This window comes from Trachypithecus francoisi, unplaced genomic scaffold (assembly GCF_009764315.1).
Source record: "Trachypithecus francoisi isolate TF-2019V2 unplaced genomic scaffold, Tfra_2.0 Lachesis_group5, whole genome shotgun sequence".
Taxonomy (NCBI): domain Eukaryota; kingdom Metazoa; phylum Chordata; class Mammalia; order Primates; family Cercopithecidae; genus Trachypithecus; species Trachypithecus francoisi.
Genome location: NW_022681470.1, coordinates 87,326,525 through 87,348,715, shown reverse-complemented (window position 1 = coordinate 87,348,715; position 22,191 = coordinate 87,326,525). Strand labels below are relative to the sequence as shown.

The following is a 22,191-nucleotide window of genomic DNA, read 5'->3' as shown; positions in this document are numbered from 1 at the left end:
AATGAAAATAGTCTTGAAAAAAGATACAACTCAATAGTCGTGAATGTTCCCTGTGCTAGGGGCACCAGTCAGTGAATTTTATAGGGGGAATGGGAAGGGTCATTTAATCAGTTTGTACTCTACATGGCTATGTAGAATCAACATTTGATAACTCTCAGTAGGGCCTGAATTCTGTTGTGAGTTACCGTAATTAATTTCAGCAGAGCAAAATGTGATCCTTTTCTTTTGATAAGCCAGTCTCCAATGCTTTTGTTTTCTTAAAAAGAGAAGAAACGTAACTTTGAATGCTGTGTTATGCACTCATATTTTGTTGGTTTCTAACAAATTGCTTGGAAGAGGGAATTGGGAGAACTGTATGAAAGTAGTATATTTTCTCATGTACAATATTGCATAACATTAGAAAACTGATGCTTTATTTTCATGGGGAAATGTTTTGGTGTTTCTCCCCGCCCCCTCCCCTCCATGTGTCTCTAACTTTTTCTGGGAATAAGAGTAACAGTACCTTGATCATAATATTTGTCAACATGATTTCATTCCAGAGGAAATCCTGTGGTATCTAAGCCCTACGGAAAGCTTGATGAAGACATTTCAGGAGTCCATTCGAAGATGTCTTAAAATTAGTGACATAGTTTTGAGTGACAGTGCCAAAATATATTTCTTTCTGTGGCAACATTCTTTTTCTACTATCCTTTTTATTTTTAAGTAGTTTCATTTTTGTCACAGTTGGGTTATTTTAAACGATTTAATTGGAGGGAAAGAAGTACAAATTTATCAAATTGTACCTCCGGGATTGAATTTCCTCCACTAGTTCCTTAATAAGTATTTAAGTAAAAGGGGGTGTGATATCAAGAAGACTAAATTATAAATATGGTTTCTATGCTGTTAAAAAATAACAATGCTGTTCTTGATTAACTATTATGGAGATTCCTCTTGACCAAATTCCTTTAGAACTATTTTACAAATTTGTAATTTAATTAGTAATTTGGTTTAGGTTTAGGTTTGAGTGACAGAAAATACAAAATAATAATGTCTTAGATAAATTAGAAGTTTATTTCTCTTTCATGTATAAGTTTCAGAGATCTAATGATAGCTACTTAATCATCAGGATCCCTGTCTCCTTCTGTCTTCTTGCTCCATAATTCTCAATTTGCAGCTTCTGTCTCATGGAACAAAGATGGCTGCTCCAGCTCTAGCAGTCATATCTGCCTTCTAGCTAGCAAGAAGGAGAAAGGGAAGGAGGAAGAAAGCCTTCCACCATTACCACCTTGAAGAAGTTGCCATTTCTTCTTACGGTCCATTGACCAGACTGTGTAGCCTTATTTGGTTGCAAAGGAGGCTAGGAAATATAGTCTTTATTCTGGGTGGCATTGTGCCCAACTGAATATCACAAGTCCTGTTGCTATTTTAATATTATAGAAGAAGGAGAGCATATATTGAGTTTTTAAAAAATGGCTGTTTCTGCCACAATTCAGTTTTCCCAACAAAATAAAAACTTGGATTTATATTCTTTAAAAGAAAATACCCTCTGTGGCACAATGCTGAATACATGACAGGGTACTGTGCTGAGTCATGTTTTTTAAATGAGCAGTAAGAAGCCAGTAAATATTTATTGAGTGATTACAGGTCCTTTGTTCCTGAAAATGTGGCTCACAGTATTAATGATCTAAAAAAGAGTAAGATGAACACAGAGAAACTAATATTCGGGATTCATTGTTGTGAGGTTCAAGAAACATTTATTTTGAGGAAGTGGAGGTAAATAGTCAATGAAGTAACTACATTGTCCCAGATACACAGATAAGATAGATAGATAAAATATATGTGATATATGATATATAGACACTTATTTTTATTATAAGATATGTACTGTTAGAGTTGGTAGTATACCAGCTTTGGTTCCCTGCAGTCTAATTTTTGGGCCTCTTGGTAAACAAGTACTTAAAACTGTTACTCCAGTTTGCAAACCTTTAATAATTAGAGACAAGACAGGTTAACTTTAATAATTCGTATGCATGTAAGATGTGATTCTTCTTTTTCATAAATCATACATGGTTTTTAGCTTTCTGCTGCAAAAGTAACTAGTTTGTTAGAAAGTTAGTGAAAAGAGAAAGTAGGAGACATTGTGTTCAGAAGATCATGTTTAAAAACAACAATTAGTATGGCATCTATATCTTAGCAGGAAACTCAGAATTAAGTCTGAGCCTGACCTTAACCCATGACCAGTGGAATCTAAGTGTGTTTATTTTTACAATAGCCTTAATTTGGGGCTTGCAAGTTTTTTGGTTTGTTTTCACATTCAATTTAGAGACCCTGAAGCAGTATTTTAATGATAGGAATTAAGCTATGTATAACTTTCATGGCTTGAAGATCAGCAAATTCTGTTTTTTCTTGGTTATAATGTTATCTTACCCAGAAATGTGTGATCTTTGTGTCTAACAATGCACTTAAAAAAAAAACAAAACAAAAAATTCCCTTGCTGCAATGCTGGAATTCTAACAGAACTTTACTCATCTTCTCTCTCCTCCCCGATTTTTAAAAACATGTTCTCTTGGAAATGTTGCCTTGAATTACACAAAATACAAGCAGTTACTGGAAATGTTTTCTACACAGTTCTGTTCATGTATATCAATTTCAATTTGTTTTTCACTTTTTAGATTTTTTTCTTAATTTTGCTGATAATCGCACTTCATAATCATATCAACTTTGAACTTTGAAGTTCTGTTGAATTTTTATTGCTCTCAGCTGTATCAGATCCTACTTTTTGATGAGTTATTTCATATAGTAAGTTTGTTGCATGAATGGTGAAACAGTGAACACAGGAACAAGAAAAGAAAGCAAAATGGGTCAAACTTAGGTTGAGTTTTATCTCCAGTTTAACCGTGCTCCCTTAAATGGAAATGCTAATATGCTTTTTTTTCTTTTTTCTGTGGCAGTTCATATGTTTTTACTAGAAAGAAGAGGAGTTATTGAAAACAGTAGTTAATATCAAAGTCATAAGCCATTTATAATCAGCCTTAGAATGCCTACAGATGTATATACATTTTCAAAACACTTGTACTCTGCCTTTTCTGAAGCCAAACTTCTCTTGGCTCATTCTTACTTTTAGTACTTGTGTGCTGGAAATTAGAAACCTCAGATGCCCTACACAATGTAGGACTATACAATTGTGCTAGGCATGTATTTGTAATTTTTTAACTCTTTGTTCTGCCCGCCTTGGCCTCCCAAAGTGCTGGGATTACAGGGGTAAGCCACCACACCTGGCCACTATGCTTTTTAAGGGCAAAAACTGTACATCTTCTTTAGCATGCACCTGTCACTTGCAAATAAATGTCTAATGCTCTGATCACTTCAAAGGGAGAAGAGGAGGCTAAGCAGGCAAGGCTCTAGGGCTTGGCCCTGCTTCGGTCAGAATCTTTCTTCTACATGTTGATAGTTCCTTTCCTCTACAAGTAGAAAATTCCCAGGATAAGAATTTTGATGGGAAAAAGAGTTTATTGCCTTTAAAAAAAAATGTTTGAAAATGTTGTTTAGTGGATAGATACTTTCAGTATCTTGTGACATTATCTAGTCTAGCCCCCATCATTTTACAGGACTGGAAACTGAAACACAGAAAGGATAGGTAGTCTTGTCCAGATTATACAGCTATTTAGTGGCAGAATTAGAATTAATATCCCGTGTCTTGACTGCTTGATCAGTATTCTTTATAGTGTGCTACAGCATATGTGTTGTAGAAACCTAAGAGTTTTCCAAGATCACTGCATAGTGCCTGACAATGGTAGACACTCTGTAAATGTATATTACATTAATGAATGAATGATTCTAAGATGGTGTGTAATTATGTCTAAGCCAACTTCAAATAAAAACTATAATTTTTCATCATCTCAATGAAATATTGGCCTCTTAGAAACCCTGAATTTGACCTGTTCTAGGACTAAGCCAGTTGTTATACATAACAGATTGTTCTTTGTTAATTTTAGGATCACCTGCTGTTACCAGCTACCACCCATAACAAGACCACGAGACCAAAAATGTCAATTGTGTTACCAGCAATAAACATAAATGGTAAGTTGAAATTCTGGTTTATGAACAACATGAGATTTCTTTGTTTAACCAAGATTCTCTTCATTAGTTCAAAGACATTTAAAATGTTCAGTTAAATGAGTATATATCCATACATTATTTCTGAAACATTTCTCCACTGTTTTCACAAAAATACTATTTTTAAAATCCATTATTCTTTTTTTAAAAATTACTACATCCCTAAAAGAAAAAGTATCTCTCTTTTACTTACAGAATTGGAAAAGCTAGCATCTTGACTGCTCTACAGACTTGCATCTGGGACCTTTCTAGTCATAAATGTAGTGTAAGAAGCCGCTGCTGTGTTCTGACAGTAAATTTGTAAATTAGATTTTTGGAACTCAAAGCAGTTTCCTGTGTTACCTAAATGTTGATACCATGATAGACCTTGCCACAGAAGCCTGGCTTATTTATGTTTAATTGATAATACTGATGAGTTTGATATTGATAGTATTACTGTTGTATTTTGTTCTATTACTAGCACTGGACATTAAGCAAAATACAAATAATAATATAATGCACAGATGTTAAGGCATAGTATACCTGCTTATAGTTTAGAAGGAAAAAAAGGCCAAAAATCACTGTACTCCAAAGAGAAAGTCACATAAGTAATATGTGAGGTACTAAGAAATCTAGTGAAGCAGATATTACTTCCAGCTTGATTCTTCATGGAGAAGAGAAATAACTCACTCCCATTACCAGCTGTGGATTATAAATGAGCACAGTGTGTGTTATTGACTAATTGCTTTCTCTGACACATCGTATTGAAAATCGGAGAGTTGGCCATCTTTTTCAAGTTCGTGTATCTCACATAATGGAGGTACTAGTACATTTTCTGTCTGGTAGCAAAAACCTCATAGTATATGAAGAAGACGAAAACAAAAAGCCCTTTGAACTAACCTGCAGTTGAACCAGTTCACATTTTGATTGATAAATAATAATTAAACCTTCAAATACAATTATAAAACAAAACACTAGAATTTTGGGGAGATTCCAGATAAATTTCAATAAAATTTAGTCTTTAGGGGAAAAGTAATATTCATCATACATTTTAAGACCATAAAGGACTATAGAATTTCATGAGCTGTATATAGACAGCTTATTAGAAATGCTTAGGAAGTAACTTTATAGACATAAACATAAATGGGTTTTTTGTTAAAGCATAAAAAATTACAATATTTACTTAGCCTTACAAAGACATTCAGAACAAGTTTAAGAAAAATGATAACATTGAGAAGAACATCTCTTTCTTCAATAAAGACATACCTCTCAAGTTACTCATGGAATAATCCTCTTACTACCTGAAGAAGAATATATTCCAAAGTGCATTTTATTACATTCCAAAGAATGTATTTAGGAAGTCTCACTTATTCTCAATCTATAGGTACCTAAGTTTCTCTGCCTAAACTATAATAGACCAAAGGGTCAGCTTATGCTCAGAAAGGCTATTTTCTGAGTTTTATCAAGGCAGAATTCACTGAATTTTGTTCTTCTGATATTGGGTTCTTATGCAAGAGAATGAAGGCCTGGTCTTATTTTATAACAGTGAGCTATCTATTTGTATTAAGCCAAAACCAACAAGATGCTGTTTGACTATGTTTATCTTGGCAAGGTGACTGATTTTTGAAGAGGAGCCTTTCATGGATTTGGAAAATCCAGTCATTAGAGGAACATTGTCTTTTTAATCTGTTTCAGACTCCTTGTAAATAGTCTTTTTTAAAAAAAAAAACTTCCCTTTTTAGGATAAGCTACTATTAAAAAATTAAGATTCAAATTCAAGAAATATTGATTGAATATATACCATGTTTCAAGTACCATGCTACATCGTCAGCCTTTTCTCTGAACAGTCTCTTTACTTCTTAAATTAGAGCCTGATTTTTTCCCCTTCCTCATGTACCTCAAAGTCTGCAGCATGGTAGGTGGTATCCTTGCTTCCCACTACAACTTTCAAATTATTTCTCCTTCTCTCTCCTTCAGTCCCCTTAACATCTTGCAAATCTGTCACATCACACTTTACTCCTATTACCCTTATTTGTTGCTGTCATCTACTCCACTGACGACTCTTCCACTGCCTCTGTCATCCTGCTGTCTAACTTCAGCATCTGCATAGAGGAGTCGTTAGTACTCTAGCCTTTTTTGATCCAGTCATCTTTTATTCCGCGCCACCTCAGCCTCCCATCCACATGGTCATAATCTAGACCTTATCATCGTCAATAGCAGCACTCCCTTTGAAATCTCCTTTTCAGGCATCCCACTCTCTGACTGTTACTTACTCTCTTACTTCAAAACTCACACTCCAACTACTCTCTTACCTCACAAGTCTAAAGTCCTTTGACCCTGCTACTTCTTTTCTGTGTCCATCACATCCTTAATGGCCATACAGTCCTCCTTACCCAGCTTAAATTCCATGGTCCTGTACTGTCACCACTCTCTTGTGAACACCCCTTACTTCCTGGCTCCTTTCTTCTTAGGTTCCACTTTCTTGGAAAAAGTGCTCTCTAGGTAAACCCGGCTCTCCTCTCTATGCCTGGTCTCAAGCAGCTGAAAATTGTTAGAAAGTATCGTTCAGTGAGAACAAGTAGATTCACTTCAAATTTATGACCATTAATTTCAAAGGGATATTTAATATTGCCAGTCATTGCTAGTAAATTCACTTTCCCTCTCTGAAAAAAAGAATTTCTCACCTTCTGTTGTCGAAACTCCAACATCCTCTCTCCCCACCCCATCAGCTGATGAACTCACCAAATACTACCCTGAGAAAATAGATGTCATCATGCAAGAGCTACGTCATGTTTCCACTACCACTGGCCCAGCTGCATCTACACCCACAAACTCTGCCTTCCCTCTTGTTGCACTGAAAGAAAAGTCTCTTCCATTGGGTTCTAAATCCCTGCTTAGCTACTTGCTAGATACGCATCATTGGGCAAGTTAATTAACTTTTCTGTACCTCAGCTTCCTCATCTGTAAAATAAGATATTAGTAATACCTTCTTCTAAGAGTTGATGTGAAATGAATAAAAAAGCTTTAAATAGTGCCTATTTTGGGGTTAGCTGCTGTTTTACTGCAATAATCATCATTGCCATTGTCCTTAAAATATCATCGCCAACTTGTAAGGTAATTTCTTCCTTTTGGACCCTGACCCCTAGCACCTCTCGCAATGCTCAAAGACTTGACTCTGCATTTATACCATTCCTCTTTTATACAGTTCCTTCTTCTCTACTGGGTCATTCCCATCAGCATACAAATGTCTTTTTTTTTTTCCTCAAGGGAGGGAGGGACTCACTGTCTTGCCCAGGCTGAGGTACAGCAGCGTGACCCATGGCTCACTCCAGCCTCCACCTCCTGGGCTCAAGCAGTTGTCCCACCTCAGCCTCCCGAGTAGCTCCTGAACACAGGCACATTCCACTCCCAGCTAATTTTTAAATTATTTGTAGAGACAGAGTCTCCCTGTGTTGCCCAGGCTGGTCTTGAACTCCTAGAGTCAAGTGATCCTCCTGCCTCGGCCTCCCAAGGTGCTAGGATTACAGACATGAGCCACTGCACACAGCCCAAAATGTCTTAATATTACTATTACCTCTGGTATAGGGAGACTTCTTTGACTTCACATCATATTTCTGTTACCCTTTAGAGCAGAACTCTCAACACTCACTCACACTCACTGCTTCTACTTCCTTATCTCCGATTTTGTCTTCTTTTCACCCTTACCAAGCTTTTGCCATTTCACTCCATAAAATGCCATTGCCCTTCCACTCCATTGAAATACTCTTGCAAAGGGAAGTCAATGACAAATATCTCGCCAAGTTAAAGGTCATGTCTCCATTGTCATCTTACTTGACCTCTTACATAGCTAATAGTTAGCTGTGTAAAATACTGTTAGTATTTATATAGGGAATCCTTTCCCCATTTCTTGTTTTTGTCAGGTTTGTCAAAGATCAGATGGTTGTTTTTACACAGCTAACTATTCCATCTTCTTTTAGTCCACCCAATTCTTATTTTTTTTTCTTTTTTTTTAAATTATTATACTTTAAGTTCTAGGGTAGATGTGCACAACGTGCAGGTTTGTTACATATGTATGCATGTGCCATGTTGGTGTGCTGCACCCATTAAGTCGTCATTTACATTAGGTATATCTCCTAATGCTATCCCTTCCCCTCCCCTCATCCCACAACAGGCCCCAGTGTGTGATGTTCCCCTTCCTGTGTCCAAGTGTTCTCATTGTTCAATTCCCACCTATGAGTGAGAACATGTGGTGTTTGGTTTTCTGTTCTTGCGATAGTTTGCTGAGAATGATGCTTTCCAGCTGCATCCATGTCCCTGCAAAGGACATGAACTCATCCTTTTTTATGGCTGCATAGTATTCCATGGTGTATATGTGCCACATTTTCTTAATGCAGTTTGTCTTCGATGGACATTTAGGTTGGTTCCAAGTCTCTGCTATTGTGAATAGTGCCGCAATAAACATACGTGTGCATGTGATTTTATAGCAGCACGATTTATAATCCTTTGGGTATATACCCAGTAATGGGATGACTGGGTCAAATGGTATTTCTAGTTCTAGATCCTTGAGGAATCGCCTATTTTCCACAATGATTGAACTAGTTTACAGTCCCAACAGTGTAAAAGTGTTCCTATTTCTCCACATCCTCTCCAGCACCTGTTGTTTCCCGACTCTTTACTGATTGCCATTCTAACTGGTGTGAGATGGTATCTCGTTGTGGTTTTGATTTGCATTTCTCTGACGGCCAGTGATGATGAGCATTTTTTCATGTGTCTGTTGGCTTCATAAATGTCTTCTTTTGAGAAGTGTCTGTTCATATCCTATGCCCACTTTTTGATGGGGTTGATTTTTTCTTGTAAATTTGTTTAAGTTCTTTGTAGATTCTGGATATTATCCCTTTGTCAGATGGGTAGATTGTAAAAAATTTCTCCCATTCTGTAGGTTGCCTGTTCACTCTGATGGTAGTTTCTTTAGCTGTGCAGAAGCTCTTTAGTTTAATTAGATCCCATTTGTCAATTTTGACTTTTGTTGCCATTGCTTTTGGTGTTTTACACATGAAGTCCTTGCCCATGCCTGTGTCCTGAGTGGTATTGCCTAGGTTTTCTTCTAGGGTTTTTATGGTTTTAGGTCTAACATTTAAGTCTCTAATCCATCTTGAATTAATTTTTGTATAAGGTGTAAGGCAGGGATCCAGTTTCAGCTTTCTACATATGGCTAGCCAGTTTTCCCAGCACCATTTATTAAATAGGGAATCCTTTCCCCATGTCTTGTTTTTGTCAGGTTTGTCAAAGATCAGATGGTTGTAGGTGTGCGGTATTATTTCTGAGGACTCTGTTCTGTTCCATTGGTCTATATCTCTGTTTTGGTACCAGTACCATGCTGTTTTGGTTACTGTAGCCTTACTATAGTTTGAAGTCAGGTAGTGTGATGCCTCCAGCTTTGTTCTTTTGGCTTAGGATTGACTTGGCAATGCAGGCTGTTTTTTGGTTCCATATGAACTTTAACGTAGTTTTTTCCAATTCTGTGAAGAAAGTCATTTGTAGCTTGATGGGGATGGCATTGAATCTATAAATGACCTTGGGCAGTATGGCCATTTTCACAGTATTGATTTTTCTTATCCATGGGCATGGAATGTTCTTCCATTTGGTTGTATCCTCTTTTATTTCACTGAGCAGTGGTTTGTAGTTCTTCTTGAAGAGGTCCTTCACATCCTTTGTAAGTTGGATTCCTAAGTATTTTATTTTCTTTGAAGCAATTGTGAATGGGAGTTCACTCATAATTTGGCTTTCTGTCTGTTATTGGTGTATAGGAATGCTTGTGATTTTTGCACATTGATTTTGATTTTGTGTCCTGAGACTTTGCTGAAGTTGCTTATCGGCTTAAGGAGATTTTGGGCTGAGACAATGCGGTTTTCTAAATATATGATCGTGTCATCTGCAAACAGGGACAATTTGACTTCCTCTTTTCCTAATTGAATACCCCTTATTTCTTTCTCCTGCCTGATTGCCCTGGCCAGAACTTCCAGCACTATGTTTAATAGGAGTGGTGAGAGAGGGCATCCCTGTCTTGTGCCAGTTTTTAAGGGGAGTGCTTCCAGTTTTTGCCCATTCAGTATGATATTGGCTGTGGGTTTGCATAAATAGCTCTTATTATTTTGAGATGTGTCCCATCAATACCTAATTTATTGAGAGCTTTTAGCATGAAGGGGTGTTGAATTTTGTCAAAGGCCTTTTCTGCAGCTATTGAGATAATCGTGGTTTTTGTCTTTGGTTCTGCTTATATGCTGGATTATGTTTATTGATTTGCATATGTTGAACCAGCCTTGCATCCCAGGGATGAAGCCCACTTGATCATGGTGAATAAGCTTTTTGATGTGCTGCTGGATTCGGTTTGCCAGTATTTTATGGAGGATTTTTGCATCGATGTTCATCAGGGATATTGGTTTTTTTTTAATTTTAATTTTAATTTTTTTGAGACAGAGTCTCGCTGTGTCGCCTAGGTTGGAGTGCAGTGACGCGATCTTGGCTCACTACAAGCTCCGCCTCCCAAGTTCACGCCATTCTCCTGCCTCAGCCTCCCGAGTAGCTGGGACTAGAGGTGCCCGCCACCATGCCTAGCTAATTTTTGTATTTTCAGTAGAGACGGGATTTCACCATGTTAGCCAGGATGGTTTCGATCTCCTGACCTTGTGATCCGCCCGCCTTGGCCTTCCAAAATGCTGGGATTACAGGCGTGAGCCACCACGCCCAGCCTTTATACACAATTTTTAACAATTTTGCTCATGAAACAAAGTTAATATACATTGAACCATCAGAAAATAAAGGTGTCAGGTGTGGATTTTCCACTTGCATCATCAGGTCAACACTTAAAAGATTTTAGATTTTGGAGGAATTTGCATTTCAGATTTTTGGATTAGGGATACTCAACTTTTATTCTCTTTATTTTTTCGTAGATAATGCCTCAAGAAAGTAATTCATACCATTTACACAACCGCTATATAGCAGAGCCAAGATTTACATACATTGTATAAAATATCTTCCAATTAATTAAATTGTTAATTCAGTATTAAAGACAGATGTGTGAGGATTGAAAATATTTGGGACTCCAAAATTTAAAATAGGTTTTATACCACTTCATTCCTACACTATAAGTTTGTACAGATTCATTGGGAACAGTATAACATAATAAAGTCATTTGAATTTGATAGGTATGTTTGTTGAATAAAAGAATTTAAGTAAGGTAAATGTTATTTGGTGATTACTTTGTGACCACTTGAAAATATTTTACTAGTTTAATAATATTTTATGTGATTAATAATAGTTGGCAAGCACAGATTCATCTAATCTTTTCAAGCGTAACTAAAACATATCCTAGGCTACCTTTCTACCACATTGAGATTTGGAGTTCAGAGTGAATTGAAATTATTAGCCTCCTTTTCAGCCATCGTTCTATAAATAAAACCGTGCAAAAAGTTGTCCTATAGGAAACTATAATTCTATAGGATTCTTTAAGACCCAGAGATAAATTTCTTTGACTTATTAAACTTATGGATTTGACAAATTATATTATAATTATATAATGTATAATCTGAAGAGTTCAAGTTATATAGGCACAAAAAGTTTGAGTACCTATTTATTGAAAGAGCAGAGACATTGTGAGGATATCCCTAATACCAGAGTTGTTCATTCTGAGCATATAAGGGTTTGAAAAAGTTGAATAAAATACATTTTCTGTCATTTCTGAGTTTAAAAGTTACATATAACTTGGAAACAAAAATGAGTTGTGGATGATCCCGCTCTCTCAAGTGGAGCTTGTAAAATTTTGGAGAGGGTGGGAAAGGACAGAAAGTGAAGACAGAAATTCAGATTTTATTGAGCAACTGGTTTATGTAATACGCTGGATGGGGGTATTTGTAAGATGAATTTGATTTTCCAATTTGAGCACAGTAAAGTACATTTCCAGGTCAATGTCTGTTCTTAAACTGTAATGTATTATGATTATACTTTGTGGTTTTGAGCCATGGAAAAAAGTTTCAGAAATCGCTAAAGAGAGTAGGATATGGGTGTGAAATTAATACCATTTAGAAATCACCAGTCCCATCATCTGTGTTCTCCATGTCAGTTTTATTTTTGTAATTTGTTGTTTTTTACTTTGCATTCTGTTTATTATTTAAATTCCTTTGTTTCATAAGAGAGTTGAAAACAGATTAGTGAAGCTGCAAGGAAAAGTCTTTCTTTGTCTGAGGAAGTTGTCACACAGGAGATTATTGAAATAAAAATAGAATGCTAGGTGTGCTTTTGAAAAGGCATTTTTAAAAAATGATTGCATGGTTGGTGGAACAGTGGATGATGGATTAAAAGCTACTGATTTTTTTTTTTAAAGGATTTTGGAAGTTCTACTAGTAGTTACTGTAAGCTAACATTTCCTGCTTTTAAATTATTTCTACTTATGTTGTAGTAAAACTGCTCATTTCCTTTCTGCACTCGTGATAAGTAATTGAACAAGATAGAGCATAGAAGAGGGGTTTTTTGGTTTGATTTTTTAGTGATAGATATGTTTGTTTTTTTGATGGTAGATAGCTAAATTGTGTAGATATCTTTCATAAGGGAATGAATTCTATGAACAAGCCATCAGCAGATATGTTTCATAATTTGACCAACATGTTCCTTGATTTATTTTTACTGTTTCCGTTCCCTTCTGTGTGCCTTGTACCTGTTCATGTGGTACATGTGTAATAAAAATAACTGTTGATACCTGTTACTTGAATTAAGGGCCCACGTAGATGAACAAATGACTACCAGGCTAAACTGTAATTATATTTAATCTCAAAGTAATTTCCATACATATGAAGAAAATCTAGAACAGCTTAATAGCAATGGTTGCAAATGCTAGTGCCAGCACACGCCACACATTTTTAGTTGGAGAGGTCGTAACAGAAGAGCAGGAAGCAAACCAACCAAATAAATGTGATGGTTTTAAAAATAAAAGAATGTTCATATAACTGCTTTTGATGATCATAGTTTTCTGGACTTCGCTATCCCAAGGCAAATATATTTGGAAACTGTCCTATTAATTCTGCTCAAGCAGCCTGGTTGCCTAAGCAGGTTGAGAGTTTTTCCTTTTACTCTTCTCAATTTATTTCTCCTTAAAGGCCTGCAGGTTGTCTATTTAAAAAAAAAAGTATTATCTACCTTGCATTTTCATTGTAATTCATTTCATTTCAATTTCATATAATTGCATCCAGACAGTTGAGTGTTCTCTTAAAACTATGTTTTAATTTTTAAAAAATACATAATCATAGTTCTCTTTCTCTGTCTTTTTTTTTTTTTTTTTTTGAGACAGAGTCTCGCTCTGTTGCCCAGGCTGGAGTACAGTGGCGCGATCTCAGCTCACTACAACCTCCGCCTCCCAGGTTCATGCCATTCTCCTGCCTCAGCATCCCAAGTAGCTGGGAATACAGACGCCCATCACCACGCCTGGCTAATTTTTTATATTTTTAGTAGAGACGGGGTTTCACCGTGTTAGCCAGGATGATCTCAATCTCCTGACCTCGTGATCTGCCTGCCTCAGCCTCCCAAAGTGCTGGGATTACAGGCATGGGCTGCCGCACCCGGCCTTTTTTTCTTTTTTTTTTTTAAGAGACAGGATCTTGTCATATTCCCCAGGCTGAACCTGAGCTCCTGGGCTCAAGTGATCCTCCCACCTCAGCCCTCTTAAGTAGCTGGGACTGTAGGCATGTGCCACTGCGCCCAGCTTTAGTTCTCTGACTTTTGGCTCATTACTAAAACTAGTAGTAAAATTCCCATACTAAGAATTTCTACTGAGGAAAGGAGAAAAATCACACTATTCACCTGAAAAAATAATTTTTTTTCTTTCAAAATGTATATAGAGATCCACTAATTATGTGCAACTGGCAAGTAAAAGATGAGAGTTCACATTTACTAACTTCAATAGGTACTACCTTTGTAGAGACCTGAGGCCTGAATTGATTCGGCAGTTTTCTACAGAGAAGGCAATCACCTACAGAGGCAGAGTATGAATCCAATTATCTTTAGAAGTTGGTGGAATTTGGCTGAATTCCTTAGATCCCTTTTTAGCTCACTTCCCCACACTGATGCTAAGATACTAGTTAGGCCTGGACCAACAATAATGATTTAGCTCAATTCTAAACCAGAAACAATATGCTGATTAATTTTTAAGAGATCAGTTAGATACCAGGTAATATAAATTCCCAATGTCTATGGTATAGAATCAAAAATTAGAAGAACGTGATACATAATAGAATACTGATGACTAGCATCAGTTGGTACCTTGGGAGATAAAAATTGAACTGGGCTATCAAGGATATTTAGAATAAAAGGATAAAGAGAGTGTAAGGTATTTGTGTAAGGCATCTAGCTATAAGTTGCACAAACCTAAGGTTTGGCCTAAATAAGCTGGTTTCGTTTCATTTCGTTTCGTTTCATTTCTTTTTCCTTTCCCTTTCCTTTCCCTTTCTTTCCCTTTCCCTTTCCTTCCCTTCCCCTTCCGCTTCCCTTTCCTTCCCTTCCCCTTCCCCTTCCGCTTCCGCTTCCGTTTCCCTTTCCCTTTCTCTTTCTCTTTCCCTTTCCTTTCCCTTTCCCTTTCCCTTTCCTTTCCTTTTTCAGAGTCTCAATCTGTCACCCAGGTTGGAGTACAATGGTGTGATCTTGGCTCACTGCAACCTCTGCCTCCTGGGTTCAAGTGAGTCTCCTGAGTAGCTGGGACTGTAGGCACCCATCAGCATGCCCAGCTAATTTTTGTATTTTTAGTAGAGACTGAGTTTTACTATGTTGGCCAGGCTGCTCCTGAACTCCTGGCCTTAAGAGGTCCGCCCTCGGCCTCCCAAGGTGCTGGGATTACATCATGCCTGGCCATCAGTTGTTTTTTGTTTGTTTGTTTTAGTCTATTGAGAAGTCCACAGAAAAGAATCACAGTGATGAAGTCCACAGAAAAGAATCACAGTGATGAGCCAGTTGCTGTGTTGAGTCAACAACTTAAGAGCGGATAAGGCCAAGCAGCAGCTGCTTGATGCAGCACTCCATCATATACTAAATTGGAATTGAGTAAAGTGTTTGGGAAGAGACAGTACAGAGAGGATTCATGTTGAAAAGAGAAATAAATATTTATTTATTGCATGGGATGCAGCCAGATGATTTAGGTCATTAATGAATTAAGGAAGTAATTTAAAACTATCAAACATAAGAATAACACAGTGAAGACTCTATTAAGAGATTATTAATCCGGTTGAGAATTGTATGTAGAAAAAAATGAAGAGAGAAGACAAGCTAGGATCGATACTTTGAAACAATCTCAAGATGAGGTGATTCAAAGCTTGGAATGGGAAGAAAGGAAAAATTTCCAAAGAAATTCCAAAGGAAAAATCTATAGCATTTGGCAGCTGATGATTTACAAAGGAGAGAGAAGGAAAAGCTGATTCCATGATTTTGAGACCAGAACACTGAGAGACTAGTACTGCCATTCACAGAAATGGATAAAATGGGAGGGACAGTGTGAGATTTACACGTCTTGAATTAGAGATGGCATTGGTGGGTATTTTTGTGTATCTCTTCTAACAGAATACCACCAAGTAATTCTTGACTGCTGAATTTCATTTTCTTTCCATTTTGTTAGATACTACCAGCCCCCTTGCAAGTTAGTGTCCCTTTCCATCTGTTGTATTGCCTTAGACTTCTCATTCACCACCTTGATGCTTTTACAAGATACAAAGCTTATGGAGATAGGCATGGGGCAGCAGGAAATATAGAGTGGGGATCTGCAGAGAAAAGACAAGCCCTCTTTCTTTGCTTGTTTTCCCTGGTTTTTGTTTTGTTTTTGTTTTTGTTTTTGTTTTGCTTTGTTTTGCCTTGGGCATGATTGGGATTACTGAGATTGTTCCTCTTGTCTATATTGTTGCAGTAGTATATTTTAACTGGTCACACTAATTTATTATTTTTCCATCTTAATTCGTACAATTCACCCTGCATACTGCTGCCAAGATGAGTCATCCTTATATACTGCTTTTGTTATATCATTATCCTTCTCAAGAGCCAGCAGTGGATTTTCAGTGTCTATCAGATGAAATCCAAATGCTTTAGCCTGGCATCAAAGGCCCAGGACAGTCTGTCCCCACATTACCTTTTCAACTCAATTCTAACCAAACTGTTCTACTAACAGTTCCTTGAATGTATATTCATTAGTTCATTTAAAAATACTCATTCACTGATTCTCCTTTATGCCGAAAGCTGGAGGTACCAACATTGAATAAGGTACCCATGATTTGTACTTTTCTGTAGCCTCTAAGTGGAAGAGATGGAAGGAAACAAGAAAAAAAAATTAACAATCCAAACAAAACAATTGCAGATTGTGATAATTTGGGAGAAAGAAAGAAATATGGTCCCTTGATGAAATATGATGGTGGGAGTCGGGGTAGAGAAGACCTTTTTGATTGGATAGTGACAGGATAACAGTTAAACCAAGATCTGAAGAATGAGAAGAATCAACTGTGAAGAGCCAAGGGGCAGAAGATTCCAAGCAGAGGGAGCAACAAGAGAGCAGAAGCCCTGAGGCTGGAAAGAATGTGTTAGTTTTAGGATTTGTCAGAAGACCAGTAAGGCTAGAGTAGGATCCAGTAGTGACAGGTGGGAATGATACGAGATCAGGTCAGGAAGGTAAATAGGGGCCACATCAGACAGAGAATTGTAGGCTGTGGTGAAGAGTTGTGATTTATCAATATAGTGGCAGGGTGCTGAGGAGTTTGAGGTGTGAAGTGACTTGATCTCGATGTACATGTAAAGAGATCACTCTGTTTTTGCACATGTGGTGTCCATGTCTTGTATTGCCTACCCTCTTCTCACCAGGCCATCTCCTACCCATCCTTCAAGATCCAGCTGAAATCCTACCACCTCCACAAAACTTTTGCTTTACTTCTCTGGACCACTAGAATACTTCTGTAGGTCCTAGAATAAATAGTCTTTCCTCCACTAAACATCCTTAATGTAACCACCTCTCATTTATGGCTTTATCTCACACCACTCAAAGATAATTACCTTGAAGGTGGTGTATTTTTTTTATTTATCTGTGTGTCTTCTCTTCATCCCATGCCTAAAGAAATGCTCTGATACTTAATTTTAAGTATATACTTGGTGTTGGGAAATTTTTGCCTTTTTATGATTCACATAAAATAGCTGTTCTATAGCTGTATCTTGCCTCCCTCATTTCCTCTGGTTGGCCTTACTTCCCTCTTATTTCTTGAAGTCATTAGTGTATCCATTTTTAACTCTTCCCAAACCATTAGATTTTCTCCCACTTAGCAGAGCCTCTTCTCAACTCTCTACTGTAAGGTAGAAATAGATTTCTTAAGTGGAAAAAATAAGGTTAATGGTAGAGCTGCCTTTATGTACTTGAAATGTTATTACTTTGCCAATAATGCTTATTGTGTTGATGATTTATTGGCAGTTGCATGGGTAATTTTTCCATGAATAGTTTGTCTTTATTGTATTTGATTTACTAATTAATTACTTAGTTTATAGGAACCTTCACAAGACCCCAGAGGTTTAGATTCAATCAGCTTGCATTGAACTCTCTAGAATATTAGTTACTTCCTTGACCCAAAGGAACCAGTTGCTGAGCCCCCTGTACCTAAGTGACCTTCAGAATCTTGTTAGCTTTCAGTGAGATCACATTCACTCTTTCTGCCTTGTGGCAAAAATCTGTTTCTACTCAAACAGATGGTTTAGCTTTCAACAAATAAAAACTAGAGATCAGCATCTATTTAAGCCAACAGAGTTGGTTTGAGCCTCCCACTAACTCGCCAAAGTCTGTGTGTTTTTTTATTTTTTAATACTAAACTCCTCATAATGGATTTATCTTTGTGCAGGGAATCAAGGACCTTGCACTTTGTCAGAAGATGAGCCACTTCACATAATCGCAAGTTTCTATGTTTTAGAAGAATTGCTTAGTAAGCATAGGTTCAACTGCTCTGTGTTCTCTCTTTTGCAGTTACACCAACTAGAAACACCGGGGATCATAACTTTCTATGAAGTGTTACATAGGTGTGTCAGCACTTACATGATACTTTCTTTGTTATTTAAGACATCTGCAAGCTGAGGATGGCCAGTGTCATTTCACAGATGTACATGCCAAAGACATGATAGTTTTCATTCACATTGGGAAATATTTCTTCTCTTGAGCTTTTGCAAATAAAAGAGAGTTCCAAGAAATCCATATTTTTAAAAAAATCTAGAATGTTGACATTGAAAATATAAATGCAGATTGTTAGTTATATGTTCCTGTGTTGAGAAAGCATTCTTGCTTTGGGGATCTTGAGTGCCTTTGAACTCAACCAAGTATCCATAGAGATATTTGCCTCTGTATGTATTATTAATTTTACAGAAACAAATGCCTGTCTTAAATATAATATTTAGATTAAATAATGAGACAAATGTAAACTGCACAATAGTTTATTGCTAGGAAAGGAATTGCTAGGAAGGTCATATAAGCAGTTTCTTTGAAGATACCTAGGACCTATCTCTTTTTTCCACTCTAACTATTATATAGGACAGAACTTTGTGGGAAATGTGATCTACTTGGCATCATTACGGTATGGATTAGGACAAAGAAAGATGCATTAATATTCCTGTATTCATGCCATAAAATATCATGGTTAAAAAGGCTTTAGTACAAAGTTATCCATGGTAACTGCCTTCCAGGGATTAGATTCCTTTCTGCAGCATGTTGCTCTGTGGCCAACCAATTTAGATATAATCACCTCCATTTATAGAGACTGCCTGCTTTAAATAGCTCTGGCAATTTGTAAATTGTTCCTTTTCTGTCTCTTAAGTCCACAGGATTATATATAAATATAGTATTTCTTCCATGTGACAAACCTTCAGTTGTGTGTATACTATATACCCTCTGAGTCTTCACATCCCAAGATCTTCCAGTTTTTGGAAGCTATTCTTATGACCTGGGTTCATGGTGCCTCAATTCTGGTGATTCTCTTCTGAATGGACTCTGGTTTTTCCGCATCTCTTAAAGAGGACCGATGAATGCTGAGCATAGTGGAGTATCTCCTAATTCTATATAGTGTATTTCTATTGGTGAAACCAAGGTGTTTTTTTCTAGTTACATCATACATTATACCTTCTGTCAAATATAGTCTTTAGCTTTTTCATGTATGTTACTACCAAGCCTTTTTATTTTATTTGCTGATTTGGATTTTTGATCTGAAGTTTAGGACTGTGTTTTTATCCTGATTAGATACAGTTTTTCATTAAGTCCCTTACTCAATAAACATTCAGAGAAGGCTTCCCTAACTCCATGGAATAGGTTAGGATCCCTTCCCCACTTTTTGTACCCAGAATACTCTGAACTCTCTTATTTTTGTAACATTCGTCTTACTTGTAATCAGTAGTTATCATCTAACTTCCCTACTAAATTGGAGGCTCCTTAAGGTTAGGACCTTGTTTATTCAATATTCTTTGTAATTCCTACTGCCTGACAAGAGTAAGTGCTTAATATATGGTAGCTGCTCAAAAATGTTTGCTGAATTGAATATATGAAGTATCTATATAAGCCAGGCACTGTCCATTGTATCCAAGAAAAAATGTAATTGATTAAATGAACACACAGTGAAATTTGAACTGAATCTTCAATACTGGCCAAGTGAATGAGACATTCTGAGCATAGGGAACAATATAAGTAGGGATATCAGAGACAGAAAAGTACTTAGTCCATTTGGGGAATTAAAGTTGGACTAAAGTGCACATGGATCAAGGTACAGATGAAGCTGTAAAGGCAAGCAGAAGCCAGTTCATCATGGCCTTGTAGGACATGATACAGAGTTTGACCTAAGCCTCTGAGCAGTGGGGAACTATTAAAATATTTTGAGCAGGGAAGAGGCATAAACAGAGTTACATTTCAAAAGATTTCCCTAGCAGCAACATAAAAGATAGATTGCAGGGGATGATGCTTTTATAGGGACAACAGTTAGAAAGTTATCATCTAGGCAATAGATGATGGGTACTTCATATTTAAAAAAGGATTCTTTATGTATGTTATCTATTGTGTGTAACAAGTTACTCCAAAACCTAGCAACTGAAGGAAAACAAACATTATCTCAGTTTCTGAGGGTCAGGAATCTAGGGACAGCTTAGCAGGGTGATTCTGCTTCCAGATCTCTCTTGAGGTTGGAGTCAACTTGTTGGCTGGGGCTGAAGACTTGACTGGGTCTCAGGGATGTGCCTCCATGTTCACTCATGCAGCAGGTGGCCTCTTTCTGGGGCTGCTCACCACATGGCTTCCCCAAAGCAACTGCTCCATAAGAGTGAGAAAGCAAGTGAGTAAGAGCACTCCCAGGATGGAAGCCACTGACTTTTAAACTTAATCTTGGAAGTGTCATACCATCACTTCTGCTACATGCTGTTGGTTACTTAGACCAACCCTGGTACATTGTAGGAGTGGGCTGTACAAGGGTATGAATACCAGGAAGTGGGGATCATTTGGGGGCATCCTAGAGGCTGCCTTCCATGCTGCTTGTCACAGAATGTAAAGAGTAAGTCTACAAGTCCCTAATATTTTGATGGCTTATAGAGATAAGAGGATAGAACACTCCACATAGAAACTATCCTGTTACATAGAGCAGGTAAATAAAGTCATTTGCTTGACTGAAACGTAAGAGAGTTAAGAACACCATTATAAATGTCAAGTAATGGTTACTTTGCAGTCATTGCTTAGTTTTATACTATAAATTATGATAATTTGGTTACATGTTTGTTTTTTTAGTATAATGTAATTGCTGTTCAGCTTTATATTCAGCCCCATAGCACTATGCCAAGTAATGTACAGGTTTCAAAAGAAGACTAAAATGTAATTCATGCCTTCAGAGAGTTAATAATTTTACTGGAAAGCAGGGCATACATAGATCATAGAGAATCTTAGACCCAGGAGAAAACTTAGGGGAGTTTAACACAACAGCCTCATGAAACAGCTAAGAAAACAGGTCGAGGGAGGTGAATGACTGATCCAACCCAGCTACTGACAGAGCTGAGACCATATCTCAGACCTTTAGGTCTGTAGGCAAGCATTTTATTTAAATATAAAATGTAATTTGTTTACAATACCAAGAACATTCTTTTTTAAATATAATATAAAAAACATTTATAGAGACAGGGTCTCACTGTGTTGCCCAGGCTGGTCTCAATCTCCTGGGCTCAAGCAATCCTCCTGACTCAGCCTCTTAAAGTGCTGGGATTACAAACGTGAGCCACCACACTAGGCCAAGAACATTCTCTGAGGACTTAAATCATTTTTCTATTTGAAAGCAGAATGACTTAGTATTTGATATGGGGAAAGGCAAGACATAAATGTGTTAGAAGACATTTCTGTCTTCTCTTGGAAGACCAACTCATCCTGTCACTGATTACTGTGTGACTTTGAGCTAAATTATAACACATTAATAAATACAGAAGAAAATAATGAGCAATGCCACATCGCTTGCATTTTTTAAAGCAAGGACCACCCTAATTGACAGTGAGATCTTTATATTAATTTTCCCATTTAAAATAGATAATATTCAGTGTCCAGTGAAGAAAGAATTATGGGGTAAATTATGAGATAGTAATAGGAATACTATTACTATTAATGGTAAAAAAATGTCTGAACTGTACTGTTGGAATAGTAAGAGTAGAAATAAGTAAAATTAAGTATTTACAAGGTTTAAAGTGTTTTGGAGTTTTGTTTCCTTTTTGAAAAACAGAATGCTTTTTAAATGTTCATTGCCTATATTACTAAATAGTTTTACGTTGTACATTCAGGTTCAGCTCCCCTTTTTTGAGTACCCACCATTTATGTTAAGTCTATTACTGGGTTCTTTAACAGATATAACTGCATTTGGTCCTCATAAAGCCTCTGTGAGACAAACATTTTCCCCATTTTACAGCTGAGATGACTGAGAAATTAAGAGAACCACAACTGAACTTTCTGCATGGTCCTTTGAGGTCATTTTTCTGAAAAGCAAGTGCTAACTTTTAATAGTGTCTTCAGCCTTTCCCTCAAGCAACAGCGTATGACTAAGTCCAGACAGCAGAACTAAATATGAG

General features: G+C 37.0%; 1 protein-coding gene across 5 annotated transcripts in view; it reads left to right on the top strand.

Annotated features, from left to right (window-relative positions):
- The window catches only part of ATF6 (activating transcription factor 6), a 223,053-nt gene that overhangs the window by 164,936 nt on the left and 35,926 nt on the right, over positions 1-22,191 (top strand). For 3 of the 5 annotated variants that reach the window (XM_033199800.1, XM_033199799.1, XM_033199802.1), the window contains exon 15: positions 3,975-4,059. In XM_033199800.1, coding sequence (XP_033055691.1) covers positions 3,975-4,059 — 85 coding nt within the window. Of the gene's footprint in view, positions 1-3,974; positions 4,060-4,290; positions 4,329-6,803; positions 7,033-22,191 lie in introns of those variants that run through there. The other 2 variants (XM_033199801.1, XM_033199803.1) reach the window with 2 other exon arrangements.